The following is an 18934-nucleotide window of genomic DNA, read 5'->3' as shown; positions in this document are numbered from 1 at the left end:
AATTTGTGAACATGTTTATAATTTATAAAATTTCCTTCTAGTATATTCTTTTCTATTCCACTATTGATATAATCTTGATTTATAAATTATAAATATGTTTGTCAATATTGCTCAATTAAATTATTACTACTATCAAGTAAACCAAGAAAATTATTTATGAGATAAGTATTTTCTCAAATATTTTTATCTCTTCACCATGGTGTGCTAGCTAAGATCCTTTTGCTTGTTTTCAGGTTGTTTGGGTTTGATTGATGGCTCCATCAACCTTGCATCACACCCTTTCCTCACAAAGTTTACCAACAAGCTCCTGAGAAAAGCTTTTCTCTCATTTTGACTAAGTTCTTCGGAATTAAAGCATATTCCTTCCAAGGCAACATGAGTAACACCTCCTAATACCCTCTCCACAATAAAATTGTATATCCATTCCCATCCCTGAAATAACATGTCATTGTTGAAAAAGTCAAAAGAAGATGTGTAAGGAGATAAACTTCAAAGCCTCCACAGCTTTTCATTGCCAAGCTTCAGTTTCCTCAAAACAGCTTAAAGATAGGGACTTCTAACTAGCTCGACCATCTTGGCCTAAGAATCACGTAAACTAAATACCTTGTGAAGGCTATAAAACAAAACAAAAAAGCTATGAACTAGTGAAAAATTATAATACCTATGACCATCATGCTTCATAGGGCACTCTCCAGTTACTCCAAATGAGTAGTGCAAGAAGAAGTGTGTCATCGTGACAGTGACACCAGAGTACTTCTGAACTTGGGGCGGAAAACTTCTCGAATGGCAGGCATGTCTCTACACTGAGCGAGCACGTGAGTAGTGGATTCCGTCCAGATTTCTCTCCTGGATCTGCGAGTGGAGCCTCTTCTCTGCTAAGTCGCTGCGTGCCTTGAGCGCCACCATGAAATGTCTGAGCGTTTGGCTGCCGGTTTGCTCGTAGCGCTCAAGAGCAAAGGTTGTTCTCGGCATATCCCAGGAAATGATGTTTTGCTGCTCCATACAAAGTCTCAGCGTTTGGAGGCAGGCCAGCTTCTCGTTGCATCTGATAGAAGACGTGCATGTCCCATGATGATCGTGTTCCAGGCAACCAACGTCATGTTTATTTGTCCTCCTCAACACTTCTGATGCTTCCACATGTCCACGAGGCTGCTTGCGACGAATGCATCGGCTTTGTATTCACAATTTGCGAGGTAGCCCAACCTATCCTGTTCTTCGTCCCATCCTGTTGAACAACCTGTGTTGCAAGCCGCAGTGTAGACTTCGACCATACTTTCACAATTGCACTTGCTTGATTCCCGGCTTATGATGCTCTTGACTCTGGAGAAACTTATCTGGCTGCTATGCCCTGCACTGCTTCTTCTCATCGAAGTTGAGATTTGAGCGCCTGCAAGAACAGAGAGCAAAAGTAGTACGTTACCTTTTCTCAAACCTTTCGTCTCAAGCAACTTCTCTGGCCTTTGGAGGCTGCTCCCCCGTCACTCTAGAGGATAGCTCAGTCAAATTGAAACTTGGTAGGTTCTTGCTCTGTGGAAACCCAGTCCATTTTCCCAGCCAGCTGTGGAATAACTTCCAAGTCTGGTGACTTCCACCAGTCGACCCTTGTATGTGATCTTCACCGTCCGTGAGCAAGAGCCTGCTGTCTTCTTGCTCTGCAACTTCATCTCCTTGAAGATTGTTTGTACACAATCTTCCATGTGACAACGCATGCAACATAGCTGACTTACGCGTCACTGCCAGTGTTGGCAGGACACTTAGAGGAGAATCCCAGAGTGCCATTGCTGTGCGAACCACGAGTGTGAGCTTCCAGCTGTTTCTTCTCAGTTGGAGGATCGTCCACTACAACTTCGATCTGCCACCTGGGATCCTGAAAGATAGCATTACTGCACTGCTTCCTTCGAGATAACATCCATCGCACGAGCAAAAAGCACGCGAGCAGCACCAAGATCGCAACCAAAACCCAGAGAAGAAGCTGGAGCAGCGACCATGGCGTCCTCCGAACCACTGTAACTACTGCTGCGGGTGTTGGTGTGGCCACTGCTGCGTCGTGACCGTCGCGACGATGGTGGTGGTGGTGGTGGTTGTGGTGGTGGTGGTGGTGGTGGTGGTTGTGGCGTCCTCCATGGTGGTGACCATGGTGGTGACCATGGTGATGGTGGTGAACAACCAGAGGAGCTCCATCACCGTGATGATGATGGTACACTGCTGCTGCTGGAGCTGGATGGTGGTGGCGAGCATGATCAAGGATAGCAGGCGCTGGAGCTAGATGAGCAGGGTGGCCGCGAGCAGGGTGAACGAAAGCAGCTGGCGCTGGGGCTCGAACTGGAGCGTCACCTTGAAGAACTGGAGCTAAAGCTGGTGCTGGCTCGTGGCCTCCTCGAGGATGGTGTCCATGGTGGTCTGCTCGATGTGCTGGAGCTAGAGCTGGAGGTCGCGGGTGTGAAGGTCGGTGATGGCCGCCATGCCAGGGCGCTGGAGCTCGGCGGGCAAGCGTCGGGGCGGCGTGAGCGCGAGAGACCATAGCTTACCTGACGAGAGCTTCGACAATAGAAAAATCCAAGCGAGAAAGATTCTAACCTAACCCTTGACTACTTTTGGTTTTAACGAGTAGCTGGTGACGCTGTGGATTGTCAGACTTGAACGCGGGAAAAAGAAACACAAGATAAATATCTATTCATTGCTGTTTTGATATTCTCACGGTGCAACATTGATATTGATCCACAGCTCCTCCAGAGTAAAATCGGTCAAAACGCCTGGAACAATCCAATTATCGAACATATTTGGAGATGCTTGTGTCGATCCCAAAATTCCAATTCTAGTACTCATCCTGGCATTTCAAGAGCTTTTTAAGAGATGAGGTTTGGAAGGTTTCTACTCCTTGCAAAGCTGTTCCAGATCATACCAATTTGATTTATATTGTGTTGGTTTTACCAATTGCTTTACTCATCCTCTTGAATAACAGTGCAAAGCAAAACACTAGCTTTGTTCCTCCTCCTCTAGTGAATATTATTACTATAGTATGTATTATTATTATAGTTTTTAGTAACACTGATATTATTTGGTATTTTGGTTTGCTAGTAAGCATATTTAGCTACATAATTGTAGAGCTAAAAGTCTTTTAAAATGAGCAACTTTTCTTTCTTACAAAATTTCAAAATTGGAAACATCATCTTCACATTCTTTCAAAGTTTAAGTGCATTTGCTTTTGGTATCTCATAGTGTAGCACACGTGGTTTTGACCCTTTATCCTATGGTGATTTACCATAGGATAACACCACAAAGCGGAACCTAAACCCTCTTTGTGCCACGTGACAGATGCCACGTGTCACATACCACGTGTCCATGCCACGTGTCCACAGGAACCCGAGGTTCAGGGCCTTGGGCCACTGAACGAAGGAACGGTGCCAAACTCCCAAGCATGGAGCCGAGGAGTGACAGAACCGAACCACGGAGCAACTCCCGAGCATGAAGCCCAAGGAGCGAAGGGATGGGAGCCCGGAGCAATTTGGAACAGTCCTGGAGCAACCAGCATCCCAATGCCAGGACTAGCACGCAAAACAGAGCCAAACGGAGTCTGGCGCTATTTCGGCATACCGATGGCCTAATGCGAGGACATGGGTACTCCACCAGCTAGCATGGAATGGAACTTGGGCTTAGACCCAAGCCGGACGCAGAACAAGGACAGGCACGCAAGCAGAAGCTAGACTATGCCTCAGGTTGGTCGGCCATGCCCGACCTACCCACTATCCCTACTATACATTTGGAACCCCCCACAGCCCCCCCCCCCCTTGAGGAACACACGCTTTGGGCTTTCACCCCAAGCCTCCTTTAGTATCAGGAGTTAGTCTTTGGGACAAGCTCGAAACTTACTAAATATGGAATGTCCCTAGATTGCGAATTTGGGCACCGGACGAACACCATTGTGTTCAGGACAATCTCTACATTCTGCAGATATGCCAAATGAGCAAATCTGGACACTTTCCATAAATAGCATTTGGGACCAAAATGAGACTAACACAAAGGGCATGATAGCGAGGGTGTTTGGCAGACACGGTAAGCTATCATCTAGCGATATTGAGGGACCAATCTCAATATTGCGGGGGTTCCCAACACTAGCAAGTGCAAGTCAATGAATGAGTTTCTCTAACCAGGTCAAGTATGCTTGACTAATAGCACTTAGGAATTCCGTCCTTATGCCCATCTGGTCAAGTGCACACGCGAGGACCAGTTTCTCAACTAGCTTAGGCGGAGACTGATAACGGGTCCAGCAATACTGACCTCCTGCCATCGTGGCAGTAAGGTAAGAATATCCGAAAGGACTAGCTGACAGATAACTTTCGATACCCGAAGTCACATTCGCGACACATAGCCCCTGAACAAACAAATAGAGATATTGGGCACTCTTGATCAATTCAAAGAAACTAATCATTAAAAGCTTGCTAGGTGATGTACAATCTGCTAATAGAGAGAGACAGGTCAACAAAAGGAGTCATTAAGAATAAAGCTTTAAAATATACTAGTACACTAAAGAATATTTTCTTAATGTTTTAGTGGCAATATTTTTATTAAAGAGGCATTTTTAAAAAATAGTAATTTAAAAAAAATTTAAATATGAGTAGCAATATTTCCTAATTAATAGAGGTTTTGCCTTGTCACCTAATTTACAGAATGTAAGGTCCAAGTGTATAACTACAATGCCATATACTAATATTAGCGTAATGGGATTTTAGTAGCTGTCAGATTAGTTTCAATTTGGACCACTCGCTCCTGTATATAAATTATAGTTTTTGGGATAATTGAGATATATATTTTCTATATTCTCTTTCCATATTCTATGCACTCATATTGGTAGAGATAAAGAGCACCTTTGATTGTCCTTGAAGAGTGTTTAGATTTGGGATTATAGTTTAAATTTTTGTATTGTTTAGATTTAACTTTTTCCATTTACTTTCTTTTGTTCTTTCCTTTTTTAGGATTTTTGTTTCGATTTAGTTTTTGCATTGTTCAGATCTCCCTTTCCTTTTAGCTATTTTTTTCATTTATCTTCTTTTGCTTTTTTATTTTCATTCATCTTTATGGTAGATTAACAGTCTCCTCCGTTGACTCTGGAGCAGCAATTGGTGCAATTGTTTGATGCTATGCGATTGTGATTGGATAACCAAACTCAATTGATGGTGGCATTCATGGCACGTGGTATAGCTCCTCCTACCTTTGGTGCCAATATTCGTGTTCGGCCAGAGTTCTTTTGTGGGAATCTTTGGGATAATGTGTACTATTGGTTCGATCATTTCACAATAATTGCCACATATCATTTCTGGGATGATGTTTGACATTTGCGTGAGTTTCCCACATGTCTCCAAGGGACGGCATTGCAATGGTACAATGGTCTGAGGGCAACCACTCGTGGGAATTGGAATGTTCTTCCAGATGTCTTCAAATGCACATTCGAACATGGCAATAATTATGATGATGCCTTCTAACAATTGCATCATCTTTGTCAAGGGCCATCTAAGTTAGTAATGGAATTTGGCGTTTGTTTCCGAAGCCTTTTGCTTCGTGCGGGGTCAAATATATTAAAGCGGATCAAGCTAGGAATGTTGTGGCCAATACTTCGTCAAGATGTTGTCGGACTTGTGCATGCACTTGCTCTAGCCACCCTTGATGATGCTCTTCACTTTGCACAACATTATAAGATGTCACCTCTTTCACTTCTCACTGCATGTCCTTCAACTTCACTTCATGTGAATAATGGTCATGTTCCAATTGAGGTTGATGCTACTGTTGCTTAAGTCCAAGGACAAGGGCAAGGACATGGTCATGGCCATGATATTTGTTGTTGAGCATGTGATGAAGTTGGTCACACTTATCAGTGTTGTCAGTGTTTTCCAGATTGGCAGCCACCATTTCTTGGGTGGAGACCTTGGCATCAACAATGTTTTGTTGGTGCTACTGTAGTGGAAGGTTTGGATACTGAGATGCATCCGGGAAATGAGGAGTCACATAATTAATAATAAAAGGACCTTGCGCAAATAAGTTAGTGACCCTTCCATATTTCTTTCAGGAGTATCATCATAGGGTTCATTTGGCACCAGTTCATCCAGTGTTTACTTTCCAAGCTTATTTTTATAACAAGTGGTCTCCTATTATTCTCTCTGTCTTCTATTGCTCGACTTAATGCCACATGTTGCCGTCTACACTTGTGCTATGCGATGGAGCCAATTTTCATTCTTTATAGCAACAGTTATATATATGCATGTGCACGGGATGAGGTGGACCTAATTGTGTATGTAGGTGATCTCGAGTTTGGGTTGCAGTCATTGCGGGTGGTGTCAAGTCAAGCTTTTGACCTCATCTTTGGTATGGATTGGTTGCAATGCAATCATGCCAAATATGACTTTAAGGCTTCTCCCTTTTGTCTTATACTTTCTTATATTTCATCCATTCCTCTCACTTCCATACCTTTTTCTCCCTTTGCTTCTACCTCTACGTCCATTACTTTTGTTGCCCTATTACTTCCTTCTATGTTTCCGTGTTATTTTGCTCTTCCCTTTTTCAATTCCTCCAACTGTTTTTGTGTTGTAGTAGTTGATCGGCTGTCACAAATGCGACTTTGGGTATAAAAAGTTACCTGTCAACTATCCTTTGAGACATTCTCAATATCACCTTGAAGACGCCTTATATTGCCTTATATTCTTAATATTGCTTTGAAAACGGCCTTTTTTATTTTGTGGGGATGGATATTGATGATCATTTACGGCTAGTGGTGCCTTCTATCTTTATTCAACGGTTTCTCCATGCCTACCATGATTTTCCTGTTCTATAGGACATCGTCATATGACTGAGAAGTTACGCAAGTTTTTCTATTAGCCAAAGATGCGATGTGATATTATCCGGTATGTGCATAGTTGCATTTGGTGCCAAGCTCATAATACTCCCCCTCATGCCGCGGATGGATGGTTGGAGTCAATTGTAGTTTCCCGTCTATTTGAGTTGGTGGCATTTAATCTTATGGGACCTTTTCCACAGTCGGCTGTTGGTAATGAATATGTTATTATTGCTTCTGACTATTTCACTCATTGGGTGGAAGTTGGTGTTTTGGCTAGTGCCTCTACAACTGCTGGATACTTCTTCCTCAATCGAGTGGTGTTCTAGCATTCTTGTTCGGAGTGAATTCTTTCAGATAATAGTCCTACATTTATAGTTGAGGCATTTCATGTTTTGACGTCTAGATTAGGGATATGCCACACTTTCACGAATGCTTATCATCCATAGTTAGACGGTTTGGTAGAACGGCTCGTTTGGACATTCAAAGGAATGATCGCGAAGTATATGAACTTTCAGCATTTGGATTGGGATGGTTATTTGCCATCTCTTTAATATGCATATGTTATAGGGGTGCAGAGTTCTGTTAGTGCTTCACTATATAAACTCCTGTATGGTCATGGTTCAATATTACTAATGAAGCTGGGTTTACCTTTCGCGATTGTCACAAGCTGCCAATGCTAAATTGTGGGATTAGTATTTGATGAGCATTCTTCTACTTGTCTGAGCAGAGTCTGCCGAACACTTAGGCCATGTACAAGTGGGAAAACAACGGCGTTACAACTCCCATCATCGTCCATTTGCAAAGTACAAAGTGGATGACTTAATGTTACTCTGTTTTCTCTATCTTATGGTACATGATTTATCTAAGGGGCTCCTTGCTCAGTGGAAAGGACCATATTGGGTGTTATAGCAAGTTGGACCACAAGTTTATGAAGTTAGGCATGACATCCAGCAAACCGATCCTCTAGAAATTGTGCATATATAGCGGTTGAAATGTTTGGTGTGCTTGGCTGCTTGTGCCTGCAAGGAATGTAGCCGAACCTTAAGTCTAGTTTAACCCAGGGAAGGGGATTGAGAGAGATTGGGAATTTGTGGATGGATGCCTAGCGCTCCGTTGCTTGTGCAATGAGTAGCTGAAACTAAGTAGGACCAAGTAAAAGCTGGTACAATAAGTGAAAACTTTGGCGAAGGAATTTAATTAAGACGAAGGCGGTATTGGTTGGATAAACGAGGTAAGCTGGCAAATTGGAAAGGAAAAATTGATGGCTTACACTACTATAGCATAAAGATAACCAAGTCATTGTAACATATTTCATATTAAAATAAATATTTAGAGCAATTTATTTTTTATAACCATATCATATGATAAATTTCAATAAGATTTGTTGTTAATACTTGTGGAGCAAGTATGTGAAAACTCACTTGTGCACATCATGGTGTTTAACTTGAATACATTTCTCTGTGCATTCATGTAAACTTATTTCCCAATGGAAAAGGTAACTCCTCTCTCAGCTAATTAAAACTTTGTTTATACCACCATTATATAGAATTCTAATACCTCACCAATTTATTTATGCTTTATTACTGATGAAACTATAAAATGTCCTATTCCAACTTGGTATATATTGTTTAGTAGTGTTTAAAAAGAAATTTAAAATGGCAGCTCTTTCAAATAGCTATCACCATCAAGGATTATGCTCTATATAAAATGATTTGTTAATACAAGGAGCTAGTAAATAGTAAGCCAAGGGAGTGGACAAGAATATTTTGACACACTGAAGAATATTCTATTAAGGTTTTAGTTGCATACAGTTTTATTAATAATATTTGAATAAAATTAGTAATTTAAGTAATATTTAAATCTGTTACCACCATCTAATTTTTGTGGCAGAGGTTTTGTGTTATCACAATAATTTATACTAATTGTTTAAGTATATATTTATATTAAGTTAATACAATACCAATGTCTATTTTTTTCACCTTATGTTTAAACATTATGATGAATCCAAAGTTTAACATCCTATACAAAGGATGAAAAAATTTCAAAATTTAATGTTAAAAGAAGTATTTGCAATTGCAACTTGGGAATTGGTTGATTATGATGTCGGGAGGCTCAATTGGATTCAACCGAAACGAGGGTGGTGGCGATGGTGGCAATGGTAACGCGATGGAGCAAACGACCTGGTTGATGTGAGCAACAAGGTGACATGCAGTGGCTTCCTTGGCCCAACCAAGAGGATGATGGACATAAGCCTCGAAGATCTCTCCCGCTACTTCACCATGCTGATCACTCAGGCGTCCAAGGAGCTCAAAGTCAGCCGCACTGTGCTCAAGAAGCGGTGCTGCGAGTTTGGGATCCCCCAGTGGCCTCACCGCAAGCTCAAGAGCCTCGAGAGCTTGATACACAAGAGCCAGGTTAGTGTTCTTTCTTGGTTGAAAGTTCTTCTGTGAACTTCTGGCTTTACTTGCCAGGAGTTAGCCAAGGATTCGGATGGAAACGCTCCAAACCCAGTGATCCATGAGCTGGAGAAGCAGAAGAAGAAGATGGTGGAGAGCCCGGGGATGGAGCTGGATGATCGAACCAAGTGGTTCTGCCAGGCAATCTTCAAAGCCAGCTACAAGCAGCGGCAGCGAGGGGTAGCTCCCTGTAGAAACGGTGGCAGCGGTGGTGGAAACTCTGATTCTTCCCACAACGATGGATCCACGGAGCAGCAGCAGTGAAAAAATTCAGGGGCTCCCTTTAGTCCAAAGGTGACCATTTTGTGACCATTTTTTTTCTTGTTTTTTCCTCCCCTTCAAGCTAACGGCAGCAAAGCTTTGGAATTTCGCAAGGAAGAGAGATCAAACCATGCAGTCGATCATAGAGAAGAATTTTTGTTCGCCTCTAATTTTTAACCAAACGAGAGAGAGAGAGAGAGAGAGAGAGAGAGAGAGAGAGAGAGAGTTGGCTGTGGCGGGAACAAGGAAGTGTGCCCTAATTCGTTGTAAGAGGAAAGGGTTCGGTTTTTTCTTGCGCGGTCGATCAATCAATCGGTGGCTACCTATGAGATCGGCGAAGAGGAAGATCGTGGAGCAAGAGCATGAGTATGAGCAGCAGCAGCAGCAGAATGGACAGGTGGGTGAGGATCGTCATGAAAAGGATCTGGTGAGGAGCACCAAGCGGAAGAAGGCCTATCCCCAGCTCCGGCACTGCCTGGTCGAGGAGAGCTTGTTCCAAGACCTCGATCACAGCGAGGATGACGACCGGAGCTCCGGCGACGACGTCCAGCGGGCCGGGGGATGCAATGGGTTGTATGCGCTGAGGGCAAATCCTAAGAAGAACCTCAAGTTTGCGGAGGAGCAGATCAAGAAGAAGAAACTGAGCAGCAAGGGCAAGGATCACGAGTGCCCAGAGTGTGGCAAGGAGTTCGTATCGATCAAAGGGCTGTCGGGACACATGCGATGCCATCCGGAGTCGCGGATCGCGAGGGCCGCCGCCGCTATCGCTCCGCGCAGCCCCGCGAAGATCAAAATCAAGGAGGTGATCGAGGAGCCCGACTACGAGAGCGACACGAGCCTGGAGCAAGTCTATCTCCGGCACTGGGCCAGGGAGGAGGAGGAAAAGAAGAAAAAGATGGGAGCTTTGATGGAGGAAGAGGGGGAGGAGAATTCTTCCAAGGTTGTGATCCATGACAATCCATTGCCGCAGTGGCAACCATTGAAGATTAGGGATCTCGTAAAGGGGATGGTTGCCGTCTTGAATCGACTGGGGGAGCGGCGGTTGTCGAGTGCTCCCGTTGTAAGCTCGCGTTTGAATCGAGCACAGCACTGGCCGCCCACCACTGCGTGAGGAAGATGTCGCGCAAGAGCAAGATCATCAGCACCAAGATCAAGGACGCCTTGCCCAAGTTGCCCCCCAGCAACGGCGATCCAGGCGTGGTCAACGTGCCCGTTGACATTATTGCTGACCGCGTTGACGAGGAGGACGAGGTGGTGTACGTTGACAAGGGGTTGACTGGAGGTTTTAAGTGCCTGAACTGCCACCGGGTTTTTGCGACCGGCCCTTGCGGTCTAAAATGCTTTGTGTAACTTTAATTTCTGTAAAACCTCTTGCCAACCTTTTAGGGTTCTTCAACTTCTACTCATAATAATATTTAAATTCGCCTAAATATAAAACAGCTTAAACAAATTATAAGATTATTTCTTAAACATTTTCTAGAATTTAAATAGCTTCTTCTTACACGACCAATTTACGTATAATCTCCATTATGAATTCTCCCATTTACAATATCACTTTCTTAACTGAAAACTATATACTTGTGATTATGGTATTGTTGATTGATATTCATATTTACTTTTTAACTATATTGCCTTTGAATATATTGTCTTTGCTTTCTTTGACCAAGCATTTATAATCTTCATATGTTTGGTGTTTCTCTTCCACTAATATGAAATCAGGAAAGATTTAAAGAAGTTGAATTGTAATTATGACGTTTGTATATTTGTATAGGGCATGGTTGAAAGAAGAATATAACATCTAATCTACAACAAAACATTGGAAAAACGTAAGTCCCATGTTTTTATATCGGTTTAATGATATAAGTTCTAGTATATTCTTTTCTATTCTACTATTGATATAATCTTGATTTATAAATTATAAATATGTTTATCAATATTGCTCAATTAAATTATTACTACTATCAAGTAAACCAAGAAAATTATTTATGAGATAAGTATTTTCTCAAATATTTTTATCTCTTCACCATGGTGTGCTAGCTAAGATCCTTTTGCTTGTTTTCAGGTTGTTTGGGTTTGATTGACGGCTCCATCAACCTTGCATCACACACTTTCCTCACAAAGTTTACCAACAAGCTCCTGAGAAAAGCTTTTCTCTCATTTTGATTAAGTTCTTCGGAATTAAAGCATATTCCTTCTGTGATACGATGGAGTTCCCTCGTTCTGACACAGCACTCCTAGTTCTCAGGCAACTCCCAAGCACCTAAATGAAAAGTAACCTTCCAAGGCAACATGAGTGTAATACCCTCTCCACAATAAAATTGTATGTCCATTCCCATCCCTGAAATAGCATGTCATTAATGAAAAAGTCAAAAGAATATGTGTAAGGAGATAAGCTCCAAAGCTTCCACAACTTTTCATTGCCAAGCTTCAATTTCCTCAAAACAGCTTAAAGATAGGGACTTCTAACTAGCTTGACCATCTTGGCCTAAGAATCGCGTAAACTAAATACCTTGTGAAGGTTATAAAACAAAACAAAAAAGCTATGAACTAGTGAAAAATTATAATACCTATGACCATCATGCTTCGTAGGGCACTCTCCAGTTACTCCAAATGAGTAGTGCAAGAAGAAGTGTGTCATCGTGACAGTGACACCAGAGTACTTCTGAACTTGGGGCGGAAAACTTCTCGAATGGCAGGCATGTCTCTACACTGAGCGAGCACGTGAGTAGTGGATTCCGTCCAGATTTCTCTCCTGGATCTGCGAGTGGAGCCTCTTCTCTGCTAAGTCGCCGCGTGCCTTGAGCGCCACCATGAAAAGTCTGAGCGTTTGGCTGCCGGTTTGCTCGTAGCGCTCAAGAGCAAAGGTTGTTCTCGGCATATCCCAGGAAATGATGTTTTGCTGCTCCATACAAAGTCTCAGCGTTTGGAGGCAGGCCAGCTTCTCGTTGCATCTGATAGAAGACGTGCATGTCCCATGATGATCGTGTTCCAGGCAACCAACGTCATGTTTATTTGTCCTCCTCAACACTTCTGATGCTTCCACATGTCCACGAGGCTGCTTGCGACGAATGCATCGGCTTTGTATTCACAATTTGCGAGGTAGCCCAACCTATCCTGTTCTTCGTCCCATCCTGTTGAACAACCTGTGTTGCAAGCCGCAGTGTAGACTTCGACCATACTTTCACAATTGCACTTGCTTGATTCCCGGCTTATGATGCTCTTGACTCTGGAGAAACTTATCTGGCTGCTATGCCCTGCACTGCTTCTTCTCATCGAAGTTGAGATTTGAGCGCCTGCAAGAACAGAGAGCAAAAGTAGTACATTACCTTTTCTCAAACCTTTCGTCTCAAGCAACTTCTCTGGCCTTTGGAGGCTGCTCCCCCGTCACTCTAGAGGATAGCTCAGTCAAATTGAAACTTGGTAGGTTCTTGCTCTGTGGAAACCCAGTCCATTTTCCCAGCCAGCTGTGGAATAACTTCCAAGTCTGGTGACTTCCACCAGTCGACCCTTGTATGTGATCTTCACCGTCCGTGAGCAAGAGCCTGCTGTCTTCTTGCTCTGCAACTTCATCTCCTTGAAGATTGTTTGTACACAATCTTCCATGTGACAACGCATGCAACATAGCTGACTTACGCGTCACTGCCAGTGTTGGCAGGACACTTAGAGGAGAATCCCAGAGTGCCATTGCTGTGCGAACCACGAGTGTGAGCTTCCAGCTGTTTCTTCTCAGTTGGAGGATCGTCCACTACAACTTCGATCTGCCACCCGGGATCCTGAAAGATCGCATTACTGCGCTGCTTCCTTCGAGATAACATCCATCGCACGAGCAAAAAGCACGCGAGCAGCACCAAGATCGCAACCAAAACCCAGAGAAGAAGCTGGAGCAGCGACCATGGCGTCCTCCGAACCACTGTAGCTACTGCTGCGGGTGTTGGTGTGGCCACTGCTGCGTCGTGACCGTCGCGACGATGGTGGTGCTGGTGGTGGTTGTGGTGGTGGTGGTGGTGGTGGTGGTGGTGGTGGTTGTGGCGTCCTCCATGGTGGTGGTGGTGGTTGTGGCGTCCTCCACGGTGGTGACCACCATGGTGATGGTGGTGAACAACCAGAGGAGCTCCATCACCGTGATGATGATGGTACACTGCTGCTGCTGGAGCTGGATGGTGGTGGCGAGCATGATCAAGGATAGCAGGCGCTGGAGCTAGATGAGCAGGGTGGCCGCGAGCAGGGTGAACAAAAGCAGCTGGCGCTGGGGCTCGAACTGGAGCGTCACCTTGAAGAACTGGAGCTAAAGCTGGCGCTGGCTCGTGGCCTCCTCGAGGATGGTGTCCATGGTGGTCTGCTCGATGTGCTGGAGCTAGAGCTGGAGGTCGCGGGTGTGAAGGTCGGTGATGGCCGCCATGCCAGGGCGCTGGAGCTCGGCGGGCAAGCGTTGGGGCGGCGTGAGCGCGAGAGACCATAGCTTACCTGACGAGAGCTTCGACAATAGAAAAATCCAAGCGAGAAAGATTATAACCTAACCCTTGACTACTTTTGGTTTTAACGAGTAGCTGGTGACGCTGTGGATTGTCAGACTTGAACGCGGGAAAAAGAAACACAAGATAAATATCTATCCATTGCTGTTTTGATATTCTCACGGTGCAACATTGATATTGATCCACAGCTCCTCCAGAGTAAAATCGGTCAAAACGCCTGGAACGATCCAACAATCGAACATATTTGGAGATGCTTGTGTCGATCCCAAAAATCCAATTCTAGTACTCATCCTGGCATTTCAAGAGCTTTTTAAGAGATGAGGTTTGGAAGGTTTCTACTCCTTGCAAAGCTGTTCCAGATCATACCAATTTGATTTATATTGTGTTGGTTTTACCAATTGCTTTACTCATCCTCTTGAATAACAGTGCAAAGCAAAACACTAGCCTTGTTCCTTCTCCTCTAGTGAATATTATTACTATAGTATGTAGAAACTAATCATTAAAAGCTTGCTAGGTGATGTACAATCTGCTAATAGAGAGAGCCAGGTCAACAAAAGGAGTCATTAAGAATAAAGCTTTAAAATATACTAGTACACTAAAGAATATTTTCTTAATGTTTTAGTGGCAATATTTTTATTAAAGAGGCATTTTTAAAAAATAGTAATTTAAAAAAAAATTAAATATGAGTGGCAATATTTCCTAATTAATAGAGGTTTTGCCTTGTCACCTAATTTACAGAATGTAAGGTCCAAGTGTATAACTACAATGCCATATACTAATATTAGCGTAATGGGATTTTAGTAGCTGTCAGATTAGTTTCAATTTGGACCACTCGCTCCTGTATATAAATTATAGTTTTTGGGATAATTGAGATATATATTTTCTATATTCTCTTTCCATATTCTATGCACTTATATTGGTAGAGATAAAGAGCACCTTGGATTGTCCTTGAGGAGTGCTTAAATTTGGGATTATGGTTTAAATTTAGCTTTTGTATTATTTAGATTTAACTTTTTCCATTTACTTTCTTTTGTTCTTTCCTTTTTTAGGATTTTAGTTTAGATTTAGCTTTTGCATTGTTCAGATCTCCCTTTCCTTCTAGCTATTTTTTTCATTTATCTTCTTTTGCTCTTTTATTTTCATTCATCTTTATGGTAGATCAATAGTCTCCTCCTTTGACTATGGAGTAGCAATTGGTGCAATTGTTTGATGCTATGCGATTGTGATTGGATAACCAAACTCAATTGATGGTGGCATTCATGGCACATGGTATAGCTCCTCCTGCTCTTGGTGCCAATCTTTGTGTTCGGCTAAAGTTCTTTTGTGGGAATCTTTGGGATGATGTGTACTATTGATTCAATCATTTCACAATAATTGCCACATATCATTTCTGGGATGATGTTTGACGTTTGCGTGAGTTTCCCACATGTCTCCAAGGGACGGTATTGCAATGGTACAATGGTCTGAGGGCAGCCACTCGTGGGAATTGGAATGGTCTTCCAGATGTCTTCAAATGCACATTCGAACATGGCAACAATTATGATGATGCCTTCTAACAATTGTATTATCTTTGTCAAGGGCCATCTAAGTTAGTAATGGAATTTGGCGTTTGTTTCCGAAGCCTCATGCTTCGTGCGGGCTCAAATATGTTAAAGCGGATCAAGCTCGGAATGTTGTGGCCAATCAAGATGTTGTCGGACTTGTGCATGCACTTGCTCTAGCCACCCTTGACGATGCTCTTCGCTTTACACAACATTATAAGATGTCACCTCTTTCACTTCTCATTGCATGTCCTTCAACTCCACTTCATGTGAATAATGGTCATGTTCCAATGGAGGCTGATGCTACTGTTGCTTGAGTCCAAGGACAAGGGCAAGGACGTGGTTATGGCCATGATATTTGTTGTTGAGCGTGTGATGAAGTTGGTCACATTTATCAGTGTTGTCAGTGTTTTCCAGATTGGTGACCACCATTTCTTGGGTGGAGACCTTAGTGTCAACAATGTTTTGTTGGTGCTGCTGCAATGGAAGGTCTGGATATTAAGATGCATTTGGGAAATGAGGAGTCACGCGAATAATGAAAGGACCTTGCGCAAATAAATTAGTGACCCCTCCATATTTCTTTCAGGAGTATTATCAAAGGGTTCATTTGGTACCAGTTCATCAAGTGTTTACTTTCCAAACTTATTTTTATAACAAGTGGTCTCCTATTATTCTCTCTGTCTTCTATTGCTTGACTTATTACCACATGTTGCCGTCTACACTTGTGCTATGCGATAGAGCCAATTTTCATTCTTTATAGCAACGATCATATATATGCATGTGCATGGGATGAGATGGACCTAATTGTGTATGTAGGTGATCTCGAGCTTGGGTTGCAGTCATTGCGGGTGATGTCAAGTCAAGCTTTTGACCTCATCTTTGGTATGGATTGGTTGCAACGCAATCATGCTAAATATGACTTTAAGGCTTCTCCTCTTTGTCTTATACTTCCTTATATTTCATCCATTCCTCTCACTTCCATACCGTTTTGTCCCTCTGCTTCTACCTCTACTTCCATTACTTTTGTTGCCCTATTACTTCCTTCTATGTTTCCGTATTATTTTGCTCTTCCCTTTTTCAATTCCTCCAATAGTTTTTGTGTTGTAGCAGTTGACCGGCTGTCACAAATGCGACTTTGGGTGTAAAAAGTTACCTGTCAACTGTCCTTTGAGACATTCTCAATATCACCTTGAAGACGCCTTATATTGCCTTATATTCTCAATATTGCCTTGAAGACGGCCTTTTTTATTTTGTGGGGATGGATATTGATGATCATTTATGGTTAGTGGTGCCTTCTATCTTTATTCAACGGTTTCTTCATGCTTACCATGATTTTCCTGTTCTATAGGACATCGTCATATGACAGAGAAGCTGCGCAAGTTTTTCTATTAGCTGGAGATGCGACGTGATATTATCCGGTATGTGCATAGTTGCATTTGGTGCCAAGCTCATAATACTCCCCCTCATGCCGCGGATGGATGGTTGGAGTCAATTGTAGTTTCCCGTCTATTTGAGTTGGTGGCATTTAATCTTATGGGACCTTTTCCATAGTCGGTTGTTGGTAATGAATATGTTATTATTGCTTCTGACTATTTCACTCATTGGGTGGAAGTTGGTGTTTTGGCTAGTGCCTCTACAACTGCTGGATACTTCTTCCTCAATCGAGTGGTGTTCTAGTATTCTTGTTCGGAGTGAATTCTTTCAGATAATAGTCCTACATTTATAGCTGAGGCATTTCATGTTTTGACGTCTAGATTAGGGATATGCCACACTTTCACGAATGCTTATCATCCATAGTTAGACGGTTTGGTAGAACAGCTCGTTTGGACATTCAAAGGAATGATCGCGAAGTATATAAACTTTCAGCATTTGGATTGGGGTGGTTAGTTGCCATCTCTTTAATATGCATATGTCATAGGGGTGCAGAGTTCTATTAGTGCTTCACCATATAAACTCCTGTATGGTCATGGTTCAATATTACTAATGAAGCTGGGTTTACCTTTCGCGATTGTCACAAGCTGCCAATGCTAGATTGTGGGATTAGTATTTGATGAGTATTCTTCCACTTGTCTGAGCAGAGTCTGCCGAACACTTAGGCCGTGTATAAATGGGATAATAACAGTGCTACAACTCTCATAATCGTCTATTTGCAAAGCACAAAGTGGATGATTTGGTGTTAATCCGTTTTCTCTATCTTATGGTACATGGTTTATCTAAGGGGCTCCTTGTTCAGTGGAAAGGACCATATTGGGTGTTGTGGCAAGTTGGACCACAAATTTATGAGGTTAGGCATGACATCCAGCAAGCCGATCCTCTAGAAATTGTGCATATGCATCGGTTGAAATGTTTCATACAAAGGGATCAACAACAACTAATACCACCTACAGATCTGCCAATACTTCCTCATAATGTTCCTCTAGATCCCAGCCCATCTTCAAAAGAACCCTAATGGTCTTCCATTATTCAGAGAGGAGGAGATGATCTGAGGTCCAGCTGTACAACTACAATGCTGTATACTAATATTATGTAGTGGGATTTTGGTAGATATCGAATTGATTTCAATTCGAACCACTTGCTCCTCTATATAAACTAGGGTTTTTGGGCTAATTGAGATGCACCTTTTCTATATTCTCTTTCCATATTCCATGCACTCAGAAATTATTATTTTAATATTTAACAATTAGTATTAATAAATATTTCATTATTACTATAAAATCCATTTGAGTTAAACTTTAAGAAATGCACTTTGTTATTTTATGTGTAACTTATAAATAATATTCCATAATAAATATTTTAAATTCAAATACAATTCTAACATCTAATTCTTTCTCAATGTTATAAACCCCTCATTGTGGTGAATCCAAATTTTAAAATTTGGATCCATCTCAAAAAGCATTAAATATATAAAATATATATGTTTGTAAGGGATTAAAGACTCACCAAAAGTAGAACATTACAAAAAGCAATACAAGTGCAACTTGGGAATTAATTTGTTGTGATGTTGTAAATCTCTGTATCTACAATATCAATTCGATAATTGAGAATTATATACTTGTAATGATGAGAATTTTAACTTCCACCTTCAACTATAATGGTATTGAGTATGTTGCCTTGCTTCCTTTGACTATGTATATGTAATTTTCACATATTTTTCTCTTTCTCATTTTAAAATTTTTTTAAGAAAAGTGCTAAGATTGAGCTTGTGGTTATGGTTGTAAAGTGTTTTTTTCAAATTTAAAGCTTGCTTCAACTAAAACTTGAGGCTCCAAATTTATCAATTTTACCCCTTCTTCAACTAACCAAATACATAGTATATGTCTTGGTTTCTAGATAATTGACACTACATAAACTATGTATGTAGAAATTTTGTAGAACATA

General features: G+C 42.0%; 1 protein-coding gene across 1 annotated transcript; it reads left to right on the top strand.

Annotated features, from left to right (window-relative positions):
• The first annotated feature begins 9066 nt into the window (after positions 1–9066).
• LOC9633195 (protein RKD1) lies at positions 9067–9546 on the top strand. Its single transcript, XM_002970880.2, has 2 exons — positions 9067–9240; positions 9298–9546. Exons 1-2 carry the CDS (start codon positions 9067–9069, stop codon positions 9544–9546), a joined length of 423 nt encoding a protein of 140 aa, XP_002970926.2.
• The last annotated feature ends 9388 nt before the right edge of the window (positions 9547–18934 follow it).

The sequence above is a fragment of the Selaginella moellendorffii genome, unplaced genomic scaffold, assembly GCF_000143415.4.
Source record: "Selaginella moellendorffii unplaced genomic scaffold, v1.0 SELMOscaffold_15, whole genome shotgun sequence".
Classification (NCBI taxonomy): domain Eukaryota; kingdom Viridiplantae; phylum Streptophyta; class Lycopodiopsida; order Selaginellales; family Selaginellaceae; genus Selaginella; species Selaginella moellendorffii.
This window is presented reverse-complemented; position numbering and strand designations above follow the sequence as displayed.

Excerpts from the sequence above, each read along its gene's own strand:
- LOC9633195 (XM_002970880.2), top strand. The coding sequence starts at position 9,067 with ATGGACATAAGCCTCGAAGATCTCTCCCGCTACTTCACCATGCTGATC. Across the intron at positions 9,241-9,297 it reads GCTTGATACACAAGAGCCAG|GAGTTAGCCAAGGATTCGGA; the intron begins GTTAGTGTTCTT and ends TTTACTTGCCAG.